At 41.3% G+C, this 26448-nt stretch overlaps 3 protein-coding genes across 3 annotated transcripts; 2 read left to right on the forward strand and 1 right to left on the reverse strand.

Annotated features, from left to right (window-relative positions):
• Positions 1-289: 289 nt before the first annotated feature.
• Positions 290-5912, forward strand: cep41 (centrosomal protein 41; the record flags this gene model as incomplete). Its single annotated transcript, XM_083893610.1, has 11 exons — positions 290-322; positions 898-961; positions 1243-1281; positions 1632-1693; positions 2116-2185; positions 2854-2959; positions 3819-3979; positions 4524-4591; positions 4724-4838; positions 4968-5171; positions 5771-5912. The coding sequence occupies 11 exons, from the start codon at positions 290-292 to the stop codon at positions 5884-5886; spliced, it is 1038 nt and encodes a 345-aa protein (XP_083749736.1). The 3' UTR covers positions 5887-5912.
• A 1487-nt stretch (positions 5913-7399) lies between these two features.
• cpa5 (carboxypeptidase A5) lies at positions 7400-11721 on the reverse strand (the record flags this gene model as incomplete). Its single annotated transcript, XM_083893616.1, has 11 exons — positions 7400-7587; positions 8295-8379; positions 8471-8670; positions 8929-9019; positions 9098-9208; positions 9312-9413; positions 9501-9594; positions 10052-10164; positions 10256-10390; positions 10557-10638; positions 11657-11721. 11 exons carry the CDS (start codon positions 11719-11721, stop codon positions 7400-7402), a joined length of 1266 nt encoding a protein of 421 aa, XP_083749742.1.
• A 3373-nt stretch (positions 11722-15094) lies between these two features.
• tes (testis derived transcript (3 LIM domains)) lies at positions 15095-24930 on the forward strand. The gene is made up of 7 exons (XM_083893776.1): positions 15095-15213; positions 18278-18363; positions 20377-20920; positions 21190-21750; positions 23011-23226; positions 23309-23467; positions 24342-24930. Exons 1-7 carry the CDS (start codon positions 15187-15189, stop codon positions 24531-24533), a joined length of 1785 nt encoding a protein of 594 aa, XP_083749902.1. The 5' UTR covers positions 15095-15186; the 3' UTR covers positions 24534-24930.
• The last annotated feature ends 1518 nt before the right edge of the window (positions 24931-26448 follow it).

Here is a 26448-nt window from a genome sequence, read left to right on the forward strand (position 1 = left end):
TTAACAACATCATAAAACTGATGGGATAAAATGCAAACAAAAAGATCCGCAATCTGTATTACCATATTTCTTTTTTTTTTGTCTGACCATGAATGCAGCATGACGTGAAAGTCAGCGCTTCCTCCGCTACCTAGCAACTAGCTCGGAACATCGCCGTATGCAACTGCTGCTGCAGTATCAGCGTCTCTGATTGGTCCAATGAAGTGCACTGACTAATCAGCGGAGAGCTTGTTGAGTTGTGTCTGTTTGGTCTTCCTCATTGGCATGTATGTGTATTCTGTTGGAAAGAATGTCGTTCAACCGGGGAATAGGCAATGTAAAGGTAAAGAACAGCTGTATTTAAATCGATTTAATCATTCCGCCATGTGATTCATAAGTGACGGCAGCTTTCGAACGCATACTTATACATATATATGCATGTAAGAACAGTGTGTAGCCGTCGCTGGCAAACAGAAGAGATAACACTATTAATTTCATATTCAAAACAAAATGTATTGGCAAAAAATCAGTCTCATGTTTTCCTAAACACAGGCTAGTTTCATACTGCACTTTTTCAGTCACTCTCAGGACATGGGTCAAGATTTGTGAGACATTGTTGGGGGTAAATAAACACCCAGATTATCAAACATACTGTATCTATGGGAAATGTGTAGATCACTTATCCAATGATGACATTAGCTGTTACAAAAATCTTTAGAAAGTTGATATTACTCACTTATTGTTCCTGCCCAGTGTTGTGATGTAATGCAGTACACATACTTTGTTACTGTACTGAAGTACAACACTCACATATCTGTGCTTTACTTTGTTATTTGTATTTCTAGCAACTTTAATGAGCAAACTATTGTTGTATGTTTATACAAATAACTTAAATCCACATTGTTCTTTTCTTTCTAGTACATGGAAAAAAGGATACCAAAAAACCCCAAGTATCAGCATGTGAAGACCAAGTTAGACACAGGTACTGTTTACTTACAGATTGCATGCACTACACTTAGAAGTCATTATTGTGTTTCTACTACTACTGCTATTTTTCATTCATGTAATCTTTCAGAGGCCTTTTCAAATTGTGTTTTTTATTCATTTTGCAAACAGTTACAAACCTTTTCGAACAAGTAACATCTCAGTGACTCTCCCACATATCGTAATGTAATCTGTTCTGGCAAATAAATGACAATGATGAGCTATAAATGCAACTTTAATTTGTGTGTGCTTATTGTGTTGTTGTGTGTCATTTGACAGGATGCAGCCTTACAAACTATTTGGATGACATTCGAAGAAGTGAGTATCTTGACTGAAGAGGAGCCACAAGTGGTTATATTATACTACCAGTCAACAGATCTGTCTCCCAACATATTGTGATGTTATATCAATCAATATATAATCCATTTGGGGACCCAAAAAAAACAATTTCTCAGCACACTGACCATGCAGAAACAGAATTATCCCTTTAGATAAATAGTCATCTGGTGTTGACTTGCCCTTTGATTTTCTCACTAAGTTTATGTAGACAACGGTATTCTGATATTAACCAGTAAGGTGTTGTAATGACACAGTTAATTTAGATTCTTAGACTCATTCCAGACTTCATCCTATAACCGTTGTTGGAATTTTTTTTTCTTTTTCCTCAGATTACAACTATCGTAAAGATGAGATATTCAAGCGGTTAGGCGTGTCAACATTTGCACAAATGGTAAGCGTCATTGTTTTTCCTCTCAATACAGTAACATATTGTGCTGCCGAGAGTCCATGACAAGTTTCCACATTCATCCTCCATAATAATCACAATTATAAAAGGCTTCAGAGTGCAACAAATGGATCTTTTCGGTCGTCCTTGGTGAAGAAACATTTAAAAACCTCTGCTTGAGAATGTAGCTCTCGTCTGATGTTGCATGTTTGTCACAAATGGCCCCCGAAGAATGTGGAGTGAAACCCTGATCAGTTTGCTGTGTTTAATAATTAATAGACTACATGTGTGAATAGTTCTGCACAGTGAGTCAGCTTTAACAAACACTGTTTTTATTTATGTATACACTCCTGAGTTAATCCTCTCTTTGCACCTATAGCAGTTTTTCTTTCTCTGATAAACTTATTTTGTCTTCTTTTCCTCACCAGATACTCCAGGTGGCTTCTGTGTCCGAGCTGAATGAAATTGAGGATGACATCGACTCACACAGGCCTGAAGGTAACGCGAGTCCGTCCTTCGCTTGAAGGCGTTGTTCAGTGTGATTGTACTGTATGATGTACTGAGACAGACTTACAGCTCACTGTGCTGAGAAGCAGCTCTTTGAAAACGTAGCTGCAAGCAAGGACTGCATGAAAAATAAAGTCTACACCAGATTAAGTGCAATATCGACGTTAAATAGTCGGATAAAGCCATTGTTGAAGTGTAAGGTGACTTTTGTTCCGCCAGTGACATTTGTGACAAACTTTTTAGATTTATTCTCAAAGTGTTGTCAAGACTTTATATTTGCAAAGCCACTACGGTCACAGGGACCTTGAATAAATGCCAAAATTCAGGCAGAAGCAATTCATCCTTTGTTCTCTTTGTTGTTGAGTTTTGTGCCAACTTGGAGCGGATTCCCCTGAGGGAAACGCAGTGTGTCTCTATCCACATCTGTCACGGGTGAAGAGGCAAAGTCATGAACCAGGACTGTCTAAAAGCAGCAAACATATTCTTAAGATATTATAGATTTAAACAGGTGTAGATTTTATGTTAAGTGGCTGAAATCAGAAATAAAAACACTCTTCAATGCCTTCAATCTCATTTAGTTCAATTAAACGACTTGTACTTATTCTGTAAGTGACATCAATGGTTGGGGACAATCAGCTGATTTCTGACTTGATTTGCAGACTGTCTGTCGGTGGCGTCTGACGCAGACTCGGCTTGTCAGTCCGATCGCTCGTATGCGGAAGACGCCAGGGACATGTGCCACACTGCCAGGTCAACGCTGCTCAGGTACTGTGCTGTTTTTTATACTCTGAAAACCCTACATTCGACTTTACTCTTTGCTTAAACCGTCCATGAAACTACATGGCCTGAGACGAGGAGGCTTCAGTTTCCATTCAGAAACAGCAAAATAAAGTGGTAAACATACTCTGAAGGCTGAAGGAGGTGTAGGTTTTATTGGATCGGCCCTTTTGTCTAGTGGCTAAAATCAGTTTTTCCCTTGTGCCCCCACTGACAGCCATGTTTTCACTAAGCCTCAAGCCTCATCTGCCTTTAAGTGTCTACCGTTTATGCAGTCTGGTGCCCTCCCCTAATCACAAGAACACTCGTAATCCTATACCCACTTTATCTGTGGCTGCACCCAACAGATTTAGCTGTCCCTCGAGACATGTTACCTGTTCCATAAATTCACCCTCTCTCCTGTGTCTGACAGCAGATTGGGGAATCTGAATCCCTCCCTTTAATCCGCCCCCCTCCTCCTCCTCCAGCTTGATCAGCAACCACAGGGGGGTGTAACACAATCTGCTGTAATGGTAGAGCATGTGAGTGAGGGCAGATGGAGAGAGAGAAAGGTGTGGGGGACACACTGGGGGGGGGGGGGGTGAAGATGAGAGCGCTGTGCCTGTGCAGTGTCGTTTGGCTCCCCGCTTTTTTACGAAACCCAAACTGAATCATCGCTCACGGTCACATGCGACAACAGATGTAGAGGCTGTGCTTCAGTCTCCTCTGGGTGTTAAAGAGTTTTCAATGTTGCAAGAATTTGGTTATTTATTTAAAAAAAAAAAAAAAAAGAATCAGTTGCAAGATTTGTGTATTCTTTTTCAGAAACAAAGAAAAATTAGACATTTATGAAACTTGAATCCCTCAGTGTTATCAGCGGTGTGGGAGAGCTGAGCCGAGAGGAGAAGATCTCTGAGCCGAAGCTGCCTGACGCGCCCACGCAGGCTGACGGGCCGTACCCCGACTGTCCCTACCTGCTGCTGGACGTTCGGGACCGCGACCACTACGACCGCTGTCACATCATCAGCGGTAGGCGGCAAGAAAAATGAAGTCCTTGTGTTTCTCTCTTCACCAGTGACAGATGTACTACAGATTAGAGTTATCGATGAATAGATTCTTAATTGATTACTAAATTTAATCGTCAACTATTTTGATAATGATTCATCGATTGTTTCAGCTATTTAAATGTGAATATTTTCTTTGTTTCTTTGCTCCACATAAACAAAGAAATCATTAAAAACTGAATCATTTTGGTTTGTGGACAAAACGAGACATTCAAGAACATCGTCATTTCCAGGTTTGACAAACACTGATCGACGTTTTTCAGCATTTTATTGACCAAACGACAAATGAAATTGATGAAATTAAAAAAATTGTTAGTTGCAGCTCTACTATAGATGCAGGCGCTGCGTTTCCCTCAGAGAAATCTTTCTCACATTTGGCACAAAAGTCAACAAAGACATGAGAACGAACTTGAGTTTGTTTAAGGTCACTGTGACCTCAGTGTCAGGAACACTTATAAATGAGAATAAATCCAAATGTCACCGACCTTTTTCTTTTTTAATTCTCACAGCACACAGTTTCCCCGTCACCATGCTGTCTCGAACGATGGACTCGTACACCAAAGAAGTGCGGGAATATGTATCCTTCAGTACAGACGACACAAAACGTTTCTTCAGTTATTGTCTTTTATTTTTTTTGCATGTACACACACACACACACAATCATTGAAAAAATACAGTCGAGTTGACCTTAACTTAACCCTCTATTTAGAGAAATGCAGCAGGGAGGATCGTCATTTTGTACGACGATGATGAGAGAATAGCCAGCCAGGCAGCCACCAGCATGTGTCAACGAGGATTTGAAAATCTCTTCATATTGTCTGGAGGTAACTATACAACTGTACAACTATACAAACCCTGATCCAGATGAAGGATTTATCACAGTACAACCAACATCTCTGAAATGATGGAGAAAAAACAGGAAGGAAAACACATTTTCTTCTCTCTTCTCCCAGGTCTCAAGGTACTCTATAAGAAATTTCCAGAAGGAATGACAACAGGCTCCGTCCCGTCCTCGTGCCTGGCCTCGCCCACGTCCTCCAGGGTGAGGAAGAGCTCCGTGCCTCAGCAGCAGATACAAGCAGCAGAGAAGAGGTGGAGGTTCACGTCAGACGAGCTGTCCAAGATCCAGGAGGAGCTGGAGGAGATGCTCATCCCGAGTGAGTATCTGAGGAGTGACTTAAGTCTATGATAACTTCAAGAACACAGTGTGTCAGGAAACTCAAGTTTGTGTCGCCAACTATTTACGACCAAAGTTCATAGAGAAAACCAGTTAGTTATTAACATCTCAAACAATATTGTGATTGTGATTGGGAGGTATAATAGTTAATTATTAAGTTAAAAGTTGTTTTAATGTGCAAATATCAACAGATTTAAGTCTACATTAACACTGTTACACAATATCTACTTCACAAAATGTTAACAACAGCATTTGCACTTCGCAGGAGTTCCAGTTAAGTAGCTCGTTCTTACTTTTTTTCCATTATCCCCCATTTTTTTTCCACTTTTTAAATGTTTTTTCATTTTTTTTTTCGCCTCCAGCAGCTTCACACTCTCCATGGTGTGCGAGGTGGTACTCACAATTAATGCTATTAAAATAAAAATGTAATGTCGGCCCATAATTCATTGCGGTTGTTATTTGGATGTCTGAGGATGTATGTTATGTTATGTTAAAGTACTGTTAGAAGCTGTTAGAATAGAAATTTGCACAATGTCTATTTACATATGTCTCATGATTGTCCGTGTGTGTCCACTGCAGGTCGCTTGTCCAGCCGCATGTCGACCCTCAGCTCCCAGTCCAGAGCGTCCAGCGCTGGAAGTCGACTGAGTTCCTCTACAGCTGGGAGAGTTCAGAGCAGTAGGCACTGGAAATAACATCCACCCCACTCACCCTCTGCCACACAGTGACACACACATCAACATAATGAACTTTAAACACACTGTACCTAACAGTAATGGAACTCACTGACAAAACAAAATGGACTACAAGCATTATTGTGATTACTTGATGTTGTCATCATCAGCCTTAGCTCTAATCAGCTGGACACGTGGTCTTGTTAGTAAATTAATGTGTGTGTGTGAATGGAGTGTATGATTGTTTGTTGTAAAGTAGTTGTGAATTAATGAATATTAAAATGAATAGCACCTTGATAACGGCACTGAGAGAGTCTGTGAAACAGACAAAGATCTTTCTTTGGAAGCAGAATAAAAAAATTCAGCCTTGAGCTAAACTACTTTGAACTACTCCCTGAGCATCACCATGTGGCTCGTCTCTCGCCGCGTTCAAGAGAAACGCAATTAACACGTGGTAAATCCCATACAGGACAAGTCCTGGAACTTATGGCGCCTTCAAATAGGACTTGTGAACTTGAGCTAAAAAAAACAACGACACTGATTTTCTCTGTGGATTCTGGTTTGAGAGAGTGAGCAGTTTACAAACTTCAGTTTGCACATAGAAAAGGCCGCGTTACAGCAAAATTAAGAAGCAGAACTGTTACTAAAATGTTGCTGACTTAAACATTAATGGATTTTATTACACAATATGTTTGTTAAGTGGCTCACACACTGGTGCAGTGAAATTAGATTAAGATGGAGCAACAGATAAGGTGTCCAGGCACTGTTTACCAGTTAGCGCCGTTAGCTGCGTTAGCTCCTTTAGCGCCGTTAGCACGCCTACAGTCTACAAATAACCAGTGTACCTGTGCCTCTGTTTTTAAAGTTTATCGTTACTTTAGAGACTCATTTTAACAATCGGGAGTCACGTAAACGTCAACGTCTTTTTCCGGTCAGTCGTCATGGAAATGCCGGCATGGAAATGCCGTTAACGTTCCCAGCATTAAAATTATTATTATCAGCTAATTCATTTATAAATGTTTTTCATTTTATATGGTCTCTGATCAAAATTCCTGTCACGTACTTTGGTATATACAGTAGTAGAAACAGTATTTCGGATTTTACCTCCAAGTACCACCAGGGGAAGCTCATGTACCACTGGTGGTACACATACCACAGTTTGAGAACCAGGCAGACTGGCTACCAAGAAATAGAGATTGTGTGACCCCTCTAGACATCAATATTCTCTTTTACAGTATGTATTTTAGAAGTAATATTTGTTTCCTGATACTTTATCAAGCTGGAATGTTGCATATGTTATGCCTTATGTTTATGAAGTGATGTAGACAGAGTTTGGTACACAAGACAAATGTGTGTGTACAACAAGTTTAATATCCTGAAATCATAAATACGACACTTTTCCTGATGTCTTCATTCATATTTCTGCTTATGGATTTCATCGTATCTAAAGAGTCACGGCGTTGGTCGCCATCGGCCTTGAAGGACGACTCTCCGAGGGGGGGATTCTTACACACTCTTACACACTTTGTACTTTTTAGTAGGGGTTCTTGTAGGTGTGATCCATGAGGGTCATCAGAGCCAGCCAAGTCTCCCTGGCGGTGGGGATGATCTGACTCGCTGGCAGGACAAATCCGTAGCGACCGGTGTCTCTCAGCTCAAAGGTGTAGGAGTACTTGATGCCCTGGTTGTAGGTCCAGTCAATGGTGCCACCGCTGGCTTGGTCTGTGGTTCAAAACAGATATTGAAATCTTGATATAAAACACAAACATAATGGAGATCCTTTGCTTTTGGGAGGCCTAAAGGAAAATAAGACGAACAGAAAGGTCGACTCAAGCCTCAACTCGACAGGAAGTCGGCCATTTCGAATTTTGGCGCACAATTTGCACCCTACGTAAATGAGCGTACCAACATAAAGTACGTGCCAATTTGTTCTAGACTCGGCAAAGGAGAATATTTGTTGAAAGGTTTTGCGGATTCAAAAGGGCGTGGCCTTGGCAACCATCGGCATTTTGGCAAATTTCGACCATTCGCCGCAAAACAGAAAGTGGTCTACGGACACAAACTTCACCCAACAGGAAGTTGGCCGTTTGTGCTCATAGATGCTGTAAGAATTGTTTATATTCCTTAATTTTCCAACCTAAATCCTTCAGTCCTACCTAATACTATCTAAATAATGATAGTACAATTTAAATACAGTGTTCTAGTCCTAGTCAGACTTTTAAAAGTGACAACTTTTAATCTCATTTTTGGCAAGTGCTTCAACTTAAACTTAACCAGTTCCTCAGAAGTGAGGTTATGTCTTATTTGGACCAGGTTTTGGACTCCATGGGAACTACTGCTTATGCCAGAGTATACACACAAACACACCTCCTTATAATACACAAATGTAGTCAACTATACATATAAAACACTGTGTTGTTGAGACTTACAGATGACGTTGATGATGCTGCCATATTTGTACCGGGTGCCGTACAGAGAAGCCAGATTGGTGACGGCCTTCTTAGCCACAGCGTGCTGTCAGGGAAGAGATTAGCATGATGTCATATCATTTCTCATACCATTGAAAAAATAAAACTGAGATTTAGAAGTAGATTTTTTTTTTTACCAGCTCAGCCTGGTCTCTGACTGGAGTCCTGGTGTAGCCATAAGGATACATGAGCATCTGGGAGTAGGCATGGATGGAGATGAAGGACTTGATGTTCCCGTGACTCTTCACAAAGTCCACAATGGACTTGACCTCAGACTCGGAGTGAGCGGAGGGTCCACGGTAGGTCTCAGAGCAGGGGCTGCTGCTGGCACCAGGTCCTGCACGTGGAAATTAACATGTAATGCAACAAGTGATGCAGGAGAAGTTTCTGTTCTGACCACAGTGTGACTCAAGCACCCAAACAAGTATGCAATCTGTTTTGTGTTTTACTTTCCTAAAGAGCTTCCTTTGGTATGTTTGCATAATCGTGAGGACATTGGCCAAGTCGCCTCAATCTCAAGGCTTCAGGTTGATGTAGAATTTGAGTATTGTGCAAATGAGAGCTTTGTAAACTGACATTGACATTTGACAGTTACCTCCAAAACCAGCATCCCAGTTCCTGTTAGGATCGACGCCGACACAGCTGGAGCCACGGTTGGGCTTCCTGGTCTTACGCCACATTCGGTTCTACAGAGACACAGATTCATTGATTTTCAAATTCTTTTGAAGGAATAAATAAATATAAAGGTGACATGAGGAACATACATTGGTGTGGCTGTAGGAAAAGCCATCAGGGTTGGTCACAATCTCCAGGTAGATGTCCATGTTGTCAAGGATGGCAGTGAGAGCGGCGTCGCGTCCGTAATCGGTCACGATCTGATGACAGAGACGTACGCGAATGAGACGTTCGTGTGGTCTGAAGAGACAGCAGAGACAGACGGAAGAGAACGTGTGGTACGATGGTGTTTTTCAAAAGCACCTTCTTGGCGAACCAGGTTCCACTGGCCTGAGTGACCCACTCTCTGGAGTGGATTCCAGTGTCGATCCAGATGGCGCGACGGTTGCTGCCACCAGTGCTGAACTACAGACAAATTTGATTATCATCTATTGTAATTTTTTTCCCCTTTATGAGGAAGAAACATAATTTTTAAGTCGTAAGTTGACTCACCTTGAGCACATTCAGGGGACGACCCTGGTAGCTCTGGCCAATCACCACCTTGCTGACCAGGTTGGGATTCTCGGCCACCAGCATGTCCTGGAAACTGTAGATCTTAAACCAGAGACAAAAGTAAATATGTTTTTAAATAAATTAAAGGTCCAGTGTGGATGACATCCTATGAACTTACTACTTAGGATGTAATAAAATACCAATACACTAAAATAATATGATATTTCATGGCGTGATACTGCACTGATATTGAAGTATTCTCAGCAATGGTTTTCTAACAGTGTTTTTGGGTAGTGTTTAAGCCACTAGTTGGCAGCAGACTTTTCAGCCTAAGAAGATTGCATATAGGTTTTATGGCCTTAGATTAAGCCTTGTACATGCATATTTATTTATATACTTTAAGTGAGGGTATAGTTTTTCAGCAGTCTCCATTTCTACAGACTCATAAAGGACAAGGTGCAAAAAACTACAGCGTCTCCGTCCTCATAAACCAATGAAGAAGTAGGCCACTGCAGATCCACATCTCACCATTAGATGTCACTAGTTCTTACACACTGACCTCTCCGATGGTGTGATAGTTGGAGTAGTCGAAGCTGTCCGTGCTCCTGGGCTGAGCGAAACGAGCAGCAGAGTCCATCTCCTCCTGCTCCACATCCAGCACCGCCTGCACACCGGCCACATCATTCATTACTTTGATAAAGACAGTCAAGTCGTGCTCGACTTTGGGCCGATCTCAGAGGACAGGAGCCTCATACCTGCAGGTCTTCAATCATGATGGAGTAATCCATGTCCTGGGTCTCCAGGTGGCTCTTGAAGGACTCCAGACTCTCGAGGGGAACTCTGATGTCCACAGGAGTGCCCACTGCAGTCACGTCCTTCCAGAAGTCCAGCTGTGGAAACAAAACGACTTGATTTGTCTTATATTCATGATTTGTATTTGTATGCATACATGTATTATTATGTAATATATCCTAATAAACACTGTAGAAATACATCAAATTACGTCTAAAAATAAACATAATTCACAAAAAAGTTAATAGTGGACGATAAATGGACCTGGAACTCAAGCATATCCTCCAGGTATCTGAGAAGAGACAGTTGGACGTCATCTTTGGGGACGATGCGGAACACCTGGTGCCTGCAAGAAAAAGAGAGAACCACAGTGTTTTACAACTTTTTACCCATGGCCGAGAGGGAAGTTGACACACACACACACACACACACACACACACACACACACACACACACACACACACACACACACACACACACACACACACACACACACACACACACACACACACACACACACACACACACACACACACACACACAGGTGAGATTTCTTAAGACTGACTGGTTCTGCTTTTGCAGGAGTGGCAGACAAACAACAGAGAAAAACAACATGTTTGTGTTGTTGATGATTGACTATTAAACTGGCTGAACTAAATACCGTGACACTTTAGTGCCCCCATGTGGCAACACAAGGGACAGATACGTACTAAAGGACTTTTTCACACAAGTCAGTGCAAAGAAAATTTCATATCCAGATTAATGATGTTCAAATAAATTACATTTTGTGATAAAAAAAATTTAACTTGAATACACTTAAATTAAGATTAGGGTTATAGGCATTGACTGGTTATGGTTAAGGTAAGGGATAAAGCATTGTTTAGACTGTCCAATTTAAAGGAAATGAATGTTAAAAAACATATTCCTTACATAAGCATCCAGACATTGTTTGAACCACATGTGTTCAAATATACCAGTTGTGTTAGGCTGAATTTTACAGGCAACTTGTCTAAATCGATGCACATATTTCTACACTCTAAAAAATAAAAGTGCTAAGTAGAAGCATATAAGGTTCTTCGGCTTGTCCTCATAGGAGAACACTTTTTATGAAGGTTCAACCTGGAACCCTTTTGGAGGATTCCACCAAGAACCCTTGAAAAACCCTTTCTTTGGGAAAGGGTTTTTCAAAAGCAAATGGTTCCAGGTTCCAACCTCAGCCCTTGTAGAAGAACCCTTTTGGAACCATTATTTCTAAGAGTGTATTTAATATAAATATACTGCCCAACAGGCTGGAATAAGGTGAAAAACCACTATATAAAATAAAGGTAGTAGCAGCAGAGGGAGGCCGGTGTGGCCCCACTTACCCCTCAAACGTCTCCTTGCACAGAGCAACCACCAACAACGCGGCAAATGCGAGCAACACCTTCATCATGACCAGTAAGTAAAAAAAATCTGAGGCAAAAATCTGTCTTTTATGTCTCAGAGTGGGAGGAGGAGGTCACGTGTCCAAACCACAGTGTTGCTTAAGGTGATGGAGGTGATGGTGTGCTGTCAGCTGGTGCCGTTCTCACATGAGACTGGAGATATGACAGACAGAGAAAGGTTAGCAGAAGTTTGTTTGTCTTGGAATGGTTCAAGGTTATCATACATTTGTATTTGTCATTAGTTTTAGTTCTTATTTTGTTAAAATTAGTTAGTTATAATTCGTTTTTAGAGCGGGTTTGCAAGGTCACAATAAGTGTTGTGTCATAAAAACACAACAAAAGATGCCATTTTAACCACCCTACTAAGGGTGCACCCCTATATTACTCCTTATATTATATAAAATAAAAACACTTCATATGAACCCAAAAGGATTATGTATGAAATAAATTTACAAAGACAAAAACTAAGCACATTTGTTACAATTTTTCAGAGTTTTACTTTGTTTAATAAGCACACAATTCATTTTCAGTCAGTTATTGGGGTGTTTTTAACTCTATTTTTTATTTTTATTTCAGTTTATTTTTCAATTTTAGTTTTTGTTAACTATAACAGTGACTGGGAGCAGGTGAAAAAAAGCCCAGTCTGGCTTCTCGTCCAGCTGTTTTTCCACATGACCTTGTTAGATAAATTTAATCGACGAACAGTTTTCAAAAATAACTTCTCCCGACTTGTCCGAGGCTGGTTCTTGGTGGTGGAGTGCAGTTAGAACTACTTCATACAAGCACACAACAAAAAAAACTGCATTGAGCAGATATTTGAGAATTTAAAGGCAGTTTACATGACAGTAAAGTAAAGATCTGTAACCTGGCTCGGAATCAGCGACAGCACAGATAAGGACAGATAATTTCACTTACAACAAAACAGACATGAATGCGGATCCAGATCCATCTGCAAAGGTGTTTTCGAGCAAGATACTGTGCGGCTGTCTGCTGCTGCAGACAGCTTGGCTGTAAATATCTCTCAGAGCATCAACTTAACACTTCACGTCTGTCGTCAGCATTTCGAGAATATGTGACTTCCTTATTCTGATGCACTCAGGCCCACCCAACCAGAAAGCTTCCCTTTGCACCACACATGTATATATATCTGCTATAGTTTTATGCTCAAATGACTGTAATTACTGTCGTCAGACAGGGGCACTTACACTTACTCTCTAATTTAAAGATGCTGAAACTGAACTGCATACATTCACCGATCGTTTTATTAGGTACAGCTGCTTGTTGAGGTAAATATATTATCAGTATATTAAGTGTTAGGCAGGCACGCTTCAAACCAAGCATTAGAATGTGGGGAAATTTAAGTGTTGATTTAAGGTTGTTGGTGCCAGATGAGGCTGGTTTAGTGGAGTTTTCACACACACACAAGCATCTGTGGGATTTACAGAGAATGCTCCAAAAATAGACAAAAAAAAAGAAGAAGGAGGAGGAGGAATGACTAGACTGGTTTAAAATGATAGAAACGCAACATTAACTCTTAGAACACAAGCTGCTTTTTCCCCATTACTATTTTAAAATGTATATACATAGGCTATAAGAATGTGCAATATAGAGTGTCTTATATCCTTTTTTTGTCCCCCAGCATAACCTATAAGCAATTATGATTTTTTTTTCATTTACACCAACTATATAAACACACCTGAGCAAAAAGTACTCAAAATTTGTAAAAAAAAAATTGGATTTAATTTGTGAAATTTGGAAATAATTCAGAGTTCGCTTGGCTCGTTTTTATTAGCAAAAATAGAAGAAAAAAAAGTATATTTTGGGGCAATCATCGCCACTCCTTTTTTTTGTATTTGAAATATGCGACATAAAGGTTATTTATAATTTACACATTTTGTAAAGTCTGAAGATGTGACCTATAAACACACACAGGATGTTGTGTATTATTCCCAGTGCAATTTACCAAGGGTGCGTTTGTGCCATGTGAGCACTAAGGGTTAACTCAAATAACCACCTTAGACCTTAAGGGCTACAGCAGTAGACCACCACACTTTATTAGAAACAAATAATACCTTATTTTCATCAGTAGTTGGCCTGTAGGCGACTGGACATGCTCGAACCACCGATAAATAATACCTTCAGTTTACATCTATGCAATTACAAATGGTCTAATTTAATTAATTTATAATCATAATAATGCTATCTGGGCCCTTGGAATAATCTGAGTCACCCCTGCATCCAGTAATCACTATCATTGTTGCATTCCAACAGCAGGTTATTCGTGCATCAGAGGTCCCAGATCAGTCTATTCCACATTTTGCTGATGTGATCGAGTTTCCGACCCCTGCAGAAGAAATGATGTCATGTCTGTGAGGGAGGGAAGAAAACAGCTGTGTGTGTGAGAGAGAGTTCACAGACACCAAAAACACAGGACAGGAGATTCAGTGTTTCACAGATGTTCATACCACAGAGGATAGGTCAGGTAAAGGTGAGCTCTCTGACAGATACAACAGCATCATTGTGACAAGTGCTGGTGGAGCAGCTGGTCACACAGGAAGCTGCTCACCACCACCACAGTTTCCTGTCACTGAGTCACCGCTGCTGCATCTGTTTGACAGGCGTTCCACAAACCACATCAACACCATACAGATGTGGTGCAGCAGGTTTTCTGTGTCCTAAAGCTGCTTTACAGCATCATTCAGTCAAGTATTCCAAATGTTTTAGACTTTTATTTTAGTTATTAAGGCGTTTGTAAACACGTCTTTAGTCACATCGTGATGAGAAGGACACATTCAGTGACGTCTCTAGGAAATAAAAAGCAAAAGTAGAGTTTTCACTGCAGCAGGTTCAATCTGTCAAAAAATAGGTCGTCCTACGTCCTTTGTTGCGACAAGAACACGCCCCCGCTGCTCTGTGATTGGTCAACCGGAACTGAAACAGCTCAATCTCCGCTCTCCTATTGGTTGAAAAACAGCTCAATCAAAGTAGGAAATGCCCTTTGAAACACCCGTGAGTCGGAAACGGGACAGTCGGAGCACAGAGTCCCGTCAAGCAAGAGAGCGAACGTCAACATACTTTTCAAAATAAAAGATGAAAATATTCAACAGTGATTGTTCCGTTGTTAAAGTTACATAAGGTTCTGCTAACGCGATCAAGTTGAATGATATTATATTAATTTCGCGTTCATTAAATGTTTAAAAACACGACAGTGAGATTTCATGCTGAATGCGGTTTGCAAACACATGGCTTTATTTTATTTTGGTAAGCAGAGACCTGGAGGTTTTCCGGTGATTCTGCGGAACTTGACAGCTGTGCGGCGGTTTAGTAGTACTTGGACGCCGGAGAGAGAGCAGAGAGTGGACCGGCCCGTGTCGTTGTCTTATTTCAGAATTGTGTTTCCTGACAGTTCTTTTTACGGGAGGATAAAGTCTCTTGTTCGCTTCGTCTACGTCGCGCCGACACACAAGAAAATGGAGATAGAGAAGGAAGTGAAGAAGGTAGGTGTTTCCCTCTCAATGTTCTCCGTCTGTATCTCTAGCCACCTCGAGAACGCCCTGAGAGAAGGTGTGCCGAGCACAGTGCAGGTGGCCACTAAAGTTACTGTAAATGGGTTTCCATGTTTATTTAAAATTCACAAAATAAAAATAACTGAAATTTATATTTTTAAAATGAAAAAAAAAATGCCCTACAAGTTTAAAACTTGGGGGAAGTTTACATGTGTCGCTGTGTCAGTCTGCACCAAAGTCCATTGAGAAAAGTTGAGATTTTACATCACAGCTCCTAGGAGTTGTTGACACACTTCTGTCTCTGTCAGGAAATTCAAATATGTTACTTATTTTAGTGTCCTTGTTGTTTCATCTTCATTGACATTAACCCAAGTGACATAAACTTACCAAATAAAGCAGCAGTACACCAGCAACTCGTGTTAGCTTAGCTAAAAGACTTAAAACTGTTAGCTTAAAACGCTAAATTTCTCTATGGACCCTGGTGTGGGAGAGTGAGTGGTTTAAACTTCATTTTCCAATTAGAAAACAATGTCTAAAGGGGAGATTATGAGCATATATGTTTTTAAGGTGTTGTAAACTTAAGTAAGTAAAGATTTTATGAGGTGAGCCTTTTCTTAACTGGTAAAACTAGTGTAAACACAAATCTGTTTTTCATTGTGTCCCTGTTGGCAGCCATGTTTAAAGTGTGCAGGGGGTGCACACACACAATACAGTCATACAACCACGTTGTAACTGTCCCTTTAAACATGTCCCTTTAATAATTGTAGCTTAGCATCTTCATTAATGTGTAGGTACATGGGTGAAAAATAATGTCTCTTGGTTGCCCATGTATTGGTTACAGGCACTATTTATTTTTCCTTGGTTATTGATTGTGTCATGTCGTCATCTCAGTTTGCCTGATTCGTGCTTAGACCTGCAGATTGCTGGAAGCAATGGAGGGGAGCACACAACAGATGGTTATAACGTGGTTAGAGTGGTATGTGAAGCTGCAGAATCAATCACTCAATGAGCTATTACTCTTAACGTATTGTCACTTTTGCTTTAGTCAAGCCTGCATTTATAATTTGTGTAAAAAATACAAATTATTGCTTAAGATGCAGGGACACTGTCAGTAAAAGTTAGGTGGAGCTTGCAAAGATCTTTTAAAGAAGTGTTCACAGCAGTGGTGAGTCAGGAAGATACAGCCTCAGTGAAAGTTAGGGTTGCAACAGATATTTCCACAGATGTGTGTATCTGTCTTGAGCTTCACAGGCTAATTTAAAAACAACACATCTCATAAATAACTGATAAAAAAAGAGATATGTTTTCTGATTTTAGCTTCTTAAATGTGTGTCTCTTCAGGAATATCCCTCAGGATGTGCAGCTGATTGAACAGAAAGAGCTTTAATCTTCAGTTGTTTGGCAGCTAGTTCAACATGAACATTATCATAGATGTTTAGTTCCCTTTTTTGTTAACGTCTTGTTTACTCCTCTTAGATACTTGCTCACCACAGAACTTATCTGATGTTTTTCATTTGATGTTCACACACACACACACACACACACACACACACACACACACACACACACACACACACACACACACACACACACACACACACACACACACACACACACACACACACACAGCAGCCGGTGGCCTGCTGCACTTAAATGACTTCATGAAAGTGACTCATTTGACTGTGAACTACAGACTTTGTGTCTGAATAACCTCTTTGCAGTCACTCATCAGCGCTAACTTGGATGCTGTGACTGTGACATCAGCCCAAAATGACCAGTCATCATCGCTCTTCCCAGTATAAATATTTAGACCTCCACAACTCGTGAGCACTTTGAATCCCCAAATTTCCTGCAACACTGAAGGTCCAGGTGCAAGATTTGAAGTGTTAACACAAGTCTGAAAATGTCTCTGTCCATAAAACTATGGCTACTAATGGAAATGTTATCATCACACATGGATAGAAGGATTAAGGATTGATATTATTATCATACCAAATTTTGGATTTATTCCCAGGTATACTGTGTTTCTAATCTGATTATTGTTCTCCCTGCCAGTTTCACAAAAAACATCAAATGCAGTAATCTGAACTTAGTCTACAGAAGTAAAAGAACTAAAGTGCATGTTCAGTTTCTCTGAGGAATACTAATGCATTAGCTATTTTTATTGTCACTGCAAATCACGGTGTTTTAAGTAGCTTTTGTCAGCGACTCTCAGGGGGGAGGAAGTCTCACTCTGCCATGGACGCCATGATGGAACCTCAAGTACAAGGAGAAACAAAGAGTAATGTCTGCATTCCTCTTTACTGAGTTATTTTTTGGGGTCAGTCACGCACATCTCTTTTCACAGCAGGGGTGGCTGCTGCTTCTGGGTCCCACACGGCACGACAGCATCATTGAATAGTTGACCATATATGGTCTCAAGAGGCAATAAAATGCTTTGAGATGGACACGAGCATTATTCGACACTGAAGTCAAGAAGGCGAGAGCAACAAAGAACAACTGAGCTTCTTTATGTCTTTAAGGAGGTAGCTGGAAGTTTGTTTTAAGAAGTGTTGCTGAAATAAATCTTAAGAGGAGAATAAGGGATTGTGTGGGTCTTTCTCCACAGCATTTTAGCAGGGAAAGCACAGCTGTTACTTATACAACATATATAATTGCTCTGTTTGAATCATGGAAGTCAGGACAGGGTGATTGTGAGCAGTGAAGTGAATACAATCTCTTTTTCCATATGGTTGGGTGATATACATCTGATAATTATCTTGATAAAAGACTGATTTTGCTCTTGAGTAAAAGTTAAAAGGAACCAAGAAATTGTGGCTTCAAACTTTTCATTGACAGAAAACAACAAACACTTATGAGGTAATTCTAGGTCACCAGTCCATCACAGCAACAACATACAGACAACTCACAATTAATCCATAACACATGTATTGTTATTTCCTTCCATCCTTATGTGGGACATCCTGCACAAAGAAAACCCAGCGTGTCCATTCATTCCTTGGTTAAACCGAAACAGTGATGTCACTTTTGATCACATGTGCTCCTCTGTTGACAGATGACCCTGGGCCACGAGCTCGGCGCCGGAGCAGCCTGTTTGAAATGCAAAGACAAGTGCGAAGGCTTCGAGTTGCATTTTTGGAGGTACGGTCCATTTTTTTCTTTCTCCAGCATAGCATCATGTGAGAAATACGGTGTGGATATCCAATTTCGCAGCCCCCCCACCCCTTGACTTCCTGTGTTGAGACAAAGAACATATGCGTCATTTGTCTCTTGAGCATATCTCTGAGTTTCACGTGACAATACACACGGGTTTTATTGGACACTTGGCAGACATGTTCATATGAGACAATGAGCCGTGACATACTTATTTTGCACAGTGTCCCTGGACTGAATAAAGGGAAATCAAAAAAATGCCCATGCATGCTCCCAGACTAGCCAATAACATCACTTTCCTCTTTTGTTTGTTGAAAATATTGTGTAGCAGCAGGAGTCATGGGCCTAATGGGAACATGCTGCTCACGAGAACAGCTGCGCTCCATGTCCGAATGGCTTATTGTTAACAAATGTGATGACAATGGTGGAAATTATGGGCACAGAGTGAGTCTGCTGTAGATAACTGTAGGTCTGATTAGAGCTAAGAGCAGACTCACTTACTGTCATAACTTACTATAATTGGAAGCTTAGACCAGCCACACAGTGAGTCTACAGCCTCACACGCAGTGAATGTGTGGGTAGACACTGGGTTTTGGGACAGTGTATATTCAGTACTGTGTTCCCAGCCTACTTTACCCTGTGTCTGTCACTGTATTTAAGTAAAATGGTGTTCTGTCACATCAATTATCCACACTTGTCTAGTTTTCTTGAAGACATCACCAGGTGCTTTTATACTCCTCACAGCAGCAGCACAAAGGCTCAAGTTTGAAAGGTTTGCCAGTGAGAGAATGGTGTATTATTACAGTCAGACTGTACTAACTGTGCCATTGCCCTGTTTCAATTCATACAGCACAAAACTTTGTTTACATCCTGTAGGTCTTTTTCTCAAAGTCAGGGCTGACAAACCAGCTAAACACTTGGAGGATTGTTCCCACTGAAAACATGACTCTCAGCAGGGACAAGTGTATATTTTATACACTTAACAAAAAGTTGCCAAAAAACTTACCAAACGAGATAGCAGCAGACAAACAGGCTCTTTGTTTTCGAGGGAAAAAAAACACTGATAAACCTGAAGAAACTGATGTTTGAGGTGAACACTGAAGTCACAAAATAACACTTTCGAAGTAAAGTATCTGCGGATAGAACTCCTTTGTGCTGTGATGTATAACAATTGATTTGCTCAATGGACTGTGGTGAAGATGAGTGAATGGGTTTCATGCACATGTTGGAAAAGGCTTTCTTTTAAAAATGAGTTAAATTCTTAAGATAAAGTAGGCATAGGCCGGTGTAGATTTTATTAGGTGAATAAGTGGTTAACATCTGTATTTCCATGTCCCTGCTCTCAGTCACTGAGTCAGTGAGAGCAATGGTCTCATCTCATTGTAGTTAGCACTGGCTGTGCACCATTACCTCATCCGACCAAACTTCATATAAACACAACTATCGCTTTAATGCAACAGTTTATGAGAGTCAAAAGTATCTCACAGGGCAGTTAAAGCAGAGCCAGGTGCTTCTCCTCAACTTTCACCAAATAACAGGCTGTTTGAAATTGATTATATTACAAATGTTAAGACATTTCTGGAACGTGGATGTTGTCGTCACTGCTGTGTGTTCTTACCTACACAGATTTAATGAGAGGTTGTGCTGCTTCACACATTCAAAGGACATTTGCCTGGTTGTAGTTTCTGCACCCGGTCAAGTTGACGCATGTCATAAATTGTGAAATAGTTGCTCTGAAAACATGGAGCAAGCTGTGTTGAGGCCTGTGCAGAGAGCAGATATGTGCAGCTAACACTCAGTGTTGGTTTATTACAGCATAGTTGCAGACTGACACTGTTGTTTGTTTAAAACTTAAATACAAATCCTTTCCTCTAGATGGCACTATAAACTACTTACTTCACCTTTAAATGTAAAATGATAGAATACACTGTTTGGAGAAGACTGCATCTCAGTTAATATCAGAAATCCATAAATATTTTCCTGTGTCTGTCTTCTCTACAGGAAAATCTGCCGAAACTGCAAATGTGGCATCACGGAGCACAACGTGGTGATGAACTCGGAGGAGAACAAGAAGGTCGGCAAGTTGTTCGAGGACACGAAATACACTGGCCTCATCGCCAAGTTGAAGACCGACGGCATCCCCGGCTACAAGGGCAGCTCGATGGCCATCAAACTGCCCGCTCTTTCTACCGCTCACATCATACCACCGAGCGCTTCGTCCACTGTTGTGCCACCGTCTGCCACCGCTGGCTCTGCACAGCCTGCTGGAGCATCTGCAGGCACAGCAGCACCCAACAGAGCTCTGGCTCAAGCTCAAGCTCAAGCTCAAGCTCAAGCCCAAGCCCAAGCCCAAGCTCAAGCTCAAGCTCAAGCTCAAGCTCAAGCTCTGGTTAAGCCTGCACCAGCAAGTGTCACACCACTAAAGGCTAACAGGGTGCCTGTCTCTGTCAGTACCACAGCAGCCAATGTGACGCCAGTTCACAAGGACGTGCCGATGCAGTCTGTTACCTATGAGTGGGCACCACCAATAGCTAATAGGTATCTGGTAAGTTGCAGTGACAGTTTTTCTTTGTAAATTCAGATTAAGTTTAAGCACATCTTTTAAGGTATGTTTTGGTTTGTCAGACTTATTTTTTTTCTCCACTCCCTTTTGCCAAGAATTAACTTTCCCAGTCTAAAAAGCTCTCGTATCTTTCTTTGTTTAGTCTGGTGCTGCATCTGTACCAACCCCTGTTTTGAACCTTTTCTCATCTCTGACCTTCCTTTCGTCCTGTTTGAACAAAAATATTTCACTTTCTCCTGTCTGACTTCCAGGCAGCGCAGTACATTCAGCTGCTCCCACCAGAGAAACGCCCGGTGGCCGGGACAGAGGGAGCTGCCTACCGTCGGCAGCAGATGGCTCAGCAGCTGCCGGAGCATGACCAGGACCCGTCCAAGTGCCACGAACTGAGTCCCGCCGAAGTCAAGCAAATGGAGCAGTATGTCCGCAAATACAAGGACGAGGCCCTGGGGATCGGAGACGTTTTGCTGCCTGAGGAGATGGCTCTGGTTCGGGCAGGAGGGCAGGGTGGAGGGGTCGGGGTTGGAGCTACACCTGGTGCTGGTGGCGCAGGCTTTGGCCCACAAGCTGGTGTCGGTGCTGATGGTCAAGGGGTTGGGTTAAGAGCAGGAGTTGGTGGTTCTCATGCTGGATCTGGGCCAGGGGCTGCAAGCCGTGGTGGTGTTGGACCAATGGGTGGACCTCGATTAGGAGTAGGAGCTGGGGGTGCTGGGACTGGACCTGGATCTGCTGGAGGAGCCATGGGTACTGCTGCTACTGCTGGAGCCATGGGCGTCCCCGGAGCTCAGCAATCTGGACTACCACAACAGAACTTTGTAAGATGTTTATATTTATTATATATGAATTATTCCTGTTCATTTCATGTCTACAACTGCTGTCATAAGCAATATAAAATCCAGAATTTTGGTTACGTGTGGTGCAGTGTTTTGAAAAGCTGCTTAAACTGGACACTAGAGGGAGCCATAAGCCCATTTTTGACAGAGTGAAGCATAGTGATTTGATTACGATTCACACAGGCTCTTGTGTCACAGCTGAAGTTTAATTTATTTTCCTTTCTCCATGCTCAGTCTTTCTGTGTTTCTGCAGATTCTCTTTGAATTTGATCCACCTCCACTCTCTCTTTCTTTTGTATCTTATTACTTCATAACCCCATTCTGTTCCCGTCTGCAGTGACCACACATCTTTGCATTTACGACTGGATTTTTCTCGACAGCTGTTTATAGACATGAACTGAACGTTGGATGCGTACATTGTGAAGACCAAAGCAGGAGATCGTCCAGTTCACACACAAAATTTCCCAAATATTCAGACAAGGAGTGGCAGCTGGGCCAAGCATACATTCGCCACTTGCTTGGTTTTATTTATTTTTTAGTAGATTTTCCTGCTCACATGAGCTCACATGAACATTTTTCGGAAATTTGACTCGAGTTTGTCGGTGAGGTCACTCTGGCCTTCAGTGCACGTCTGAAAGCAGCTGACCAGTGAGTGAGACCTAAGGCAGAAAGTTGAAATATTTCCTGATAAAATGGCCTTTTTGTCAGATCAAAAGAAGCTCTGCTTGGCTTTGAACTGGAATCAAAGTGAGGGAGATGTTGCTTTTTGTGTAAATCTATTGAAAAGTCCTGGAAGTACATATTAATAATTCTTTGTTAACACTGACGGGATGAAAGAAATCTTTCTTTAATGTTTCTAGCACACACACCCACACAATTGTCATGACCTTGGTAACTCATCGCGGGCACAGCTTGACATTTTATGGAATAAATGAGCAGTTGAAAAAGTGCAGGATGAAATTAAACCAACACACACAAAACCAAAATAGACCAAAATGTAAAGTCGAACGTGGACACTTTGTTTTAAACTTGTCATTATGGTGTTAAAAACAGCATGCTGATATTGACCCCATTGTAAGCACTGCTTTCACTACTCTTGGCTACCAGGAAGCAGTTTCAAACGGAAATCGATGACACTGTCTACGGCACAAACAAACTCTGATATTCGGTGTCTCTACATGCAAAATGTCTGCTATCTCCACTACTTCACTAACTCTCAATTAACTTTTTTCTCATTCCAAGTCGTGCCATCACTGCCAGCAGCCGATGCGCCGAGGCGCGCCCGCCGTCTACGCCGAGCGCGCCGGCTACGATAAGCTGTGGCATCCGGCGTGCTTCGTGTGCTGCAACTGCCAGGAGCTACTGGTGGACATGATCTATTTCTTCAAGAAGGGCAAGCTGTACTGTGGACGTCACTACGGAGACAGCGAGAAGCCGCGCTGTGGAGGATGCGATGAGGTGACGCAGCAAGCGATCACATGCGATTTGATGAAGTTAGTGACGCCGGCTAACCTGCAGCCGACGCTTTTCTGTTTTACAGCTGATCTTCAGTAACGAGTACACTCAGGCCGAGGGACAGAACTGGCATCTGAAGCACTTCTGCTGCTTCGACTGTGACTGCATCCTCGCCGGAGAGACCTACGTCATGGAGAACGAGAAGCCCGTGTGCAAACCCTGCTACATGAAGAACCATGCTGTGGTGAGATGCACTTTCTGTTTCCACTGGGTTTCTAGAACATTTTTCTTGTTTTTCTGTGCATACATTGTGTCTAATTTCTTCTGAGAATTAATAATCTTTTCCCAAGATTAGATTAATCTTTAGTGAAATTGCTATTATCATGTGTAGCATCAGAGCATGAATGACTTGAGCAGTTCCTCCTAAATATTCATCTAGTAAAGTGGATGTGCCAGAAATAAACCATCAAATAAAATATATATTTTATATATAACTTTGTGGATTGTCTAACTTTGGTGTGGATTGTCCATCAATCCATAATATCTGAGGGAGATGGAGCCAATTCAGAGCAATCTTTTAGAGAAAGTTGCAGTCTAAATATGCGACTGCACCTTTAACTTTTTTGTGCTTGCATTGTGTTGAAAGAAAAACCCCAAACAAAACAAAAAAACAAGTCTGACATACCCGAATAATCCTGATGTCTTCAGGTTTGTTGTTTCTCCTGCTGCCTCAGTAACAGATTTAATTGTAAGACCGATGCCTGAGAAGGGCTGTAAATGAACACTGGCCACCCAAATCCAAGAATGTGAAACACTCGGCATGTGTTTACATGGTTTGTCCAACGTAATCCTGTGCAAAGCCGTGCAGGTTTTTATGGAGTGTCATATTTGCCTTCAGTGTAACTGTTCCGGGAACTTTTCCTTTCTTTTAAAAGCTTCCTAAAATAATCCCAAACCTCACAGCGAATACATGGTCGCCCGTCTCGTGTCTTCAGTTTATTTTACTTTATATACTGAGAAAATCCAGGAAGACAAGTGCTTAAAATGAAAATGAGAAAAGACACAGTATTTTTTTTGTGTTTTTTTAAAACTATCACATCCTTCTCCATCCTCCATAGAAATGCGCAGCCTGCCAGAATGCGGTGGATCCTGAGGCGCAGAGGGTTTCCTACGGGGAGCACCACTGGCACGCTGAGCCACAGTGCTTCAAGTGCTCCGGCTGTTCCAAGTGCCTGGTGGGCCAACGCTTCATGGCAGTGCAGTGCTTCCTCTTCTGCTCCGCGGAGTGCAAGAAGAAAGTCATGGCTTAGTGGAGGGTCACAAAACTCTACTCTTCATCCGTGCCACAACCACTTGTGAAACCCGGGACAGGTTTGGCTAAAACTAGAACCAGAGCAGGGGGGGGAAACAAACACCTGTGCAGCTGCAAGGTCACAGATGGATTGAGCTTGTGTTAACATGAAATTGAGCACCTGATACGGCTGTTGAAGAGATGTGTTAAAGAAAAAGTTGGTGCTCATTTTTCTCAGCTAGGATGAAACCTAAACCACTCCTCTGCCTTAAAACCACTCCATTTTTGTTTGTTTGTAATTTTTGTACTAATGAGATTCATTTTGTATTGGTAACAGGTGACAGTCCTAGTTTTTTAAAGCATTAATCTTGTGTCTGTTAAGCACTATTCTACTCCTTAAGTACCAACGTTTGTTTGAAAGAGCCTCCTTTTCCTGCTTTTGTCTAACAACAACTACTGATGCTCATTATCCTGCAGTATTAAGACAAGCAGCTGTGTTTGCCAGGTTTGAGGTTGATTTTCTTCCAGTTGTTTGAACTTCCTGAATTGAAGAGAAAAGCTCTGCCAGCAGTATATTTGTCTAAAAAGATATCTTCTTAAGTCTATAATATCTCTATAGTATATGGTCCCCACTTTATCTTGTTGTTAGACAACCTTTGCATACTGGAAACTGAAGTTTGTGTCATTTCTCTCCCTGTACCAAAGTCCATAAAATAAACAAGCTATTTTATATGATATGGTCCATTGCTGCATCCATCTTTTGGATCTCTGTGGACTTTGGTGCAGAACAGTGAGCAGCCTTAGAATATCATTGACTTAAGCAGGTATATTTCTTTTTATATAAGGTGAGCCTTTTGTTAAGTTGCTAAAATATGTTGTTCACACAGCGCTGTCAGTGCTAACCCTGTGTCAGTAATTGTTCAATCCCTTGTAAGGAAACAAAAATGTGACGGTACGTTGTGCTCAGGTATAGAAGACATGTCTGTAATATCATTACCGTAGTGAATGTTCATGTGACTAACCAAAGGACTTGGATGAATGGAATAACAACAGACTGACACTGATGATTTCATTCAATACACAACAAACACATATTCACTGGTATATTACATTTGATTGTACTCTTATTTATTTGGTTCCCCAGTTCCACAAATTGGTCTTTTGTCCTAAGTATGTTCTGAATATAAATCATTATAAAAACAAATGGTTTAAGACCAACAAATGGTGACCAAATCTATGTATGATAATAATTTGTGACCATATTTCCCCCCTGAAGTTACTTGGAAGCTAGGAGTTTATCTTTATAAATAAAAAACACTGTTATGTTTCCAATTAGTGAAGTGAGGAAAAAACACTGAATCGACACATCAGGCTTTTTTGTCACTGCACTTCTGTCATGTTTGTACCATGTATTTCCTTTTACATGCAATAAACTGCACTTTAAAAACCGATTTGGGGTTTTTCCCAATAATTCTTTACACAACTTTTTATATTATTATTTTTAAATCTCCTCATTTTATGTGAACCATATATTGTAAACTCTAATGAGATCCTGTGTCTGTCTCATAGGGCCATGTTGGAAAAAACAACCTTACCTCTGAGGGACTGTTTTTATTCACCGAGTGGAAAGTGCGCACAATTCAAGGAAGCTCCATCTCTGAGGAGCCCCATTGTCTTACATGGCAGTCGGCCCAAAGCCTTTCTGCTATTTCCCTCCTCTTTCCACCACAACTCTACCAGACCTGATGTGACTGAATCACCTGGCCGCCTCCACCATCACTGACCGTTGTAACTTCTTTCCAATATCCTCATGTGTGTGTGTGTGTGTGTGTATCCTTCCTACAGTGTGTTTCTTTTTCCAGTTCCTTCCATCATGGGAAGTCAAAAAAATGCTTGGTATCTCGCCTTGGAGAGGAGTCGAGTACAGTGGAAGC

The sequence above is a fragment of the Microchirus variegatus genome, assembly GCF_963457635.1.
Source record: "Microchirus variegatus genome assembly, chromosome: 8".
In the NCBI taxonomy this organism is placed as follows: Eukaryota; Metazoa; Chordata; class Actinopteri; order Pleuronectiformes; family Soleidae; genus Microchirus; species Microchirus variegatus.

Coding starts and splice junctions, on each gene's coding strand:
- tes (XM_083893776.1), top strand. CDS start 15,187: ATGGAGATAGAGAAGGAAGTGAAGAAG. Junction 15,214..18,277: donor TAGAGAAGGAAGTGAAGAAG/GTAGGTGTTTCC, acceptor CTCTGTTGACAG/ATGACCCTGGGCCACGAGCT. Junction 18,364..20,376: donor TTCGAGTTGCATTTTTGGAG/GTACGGTCCATT, acceptor TCTTCTCTACAG/GAAAATCTGCCGAAACTGCA.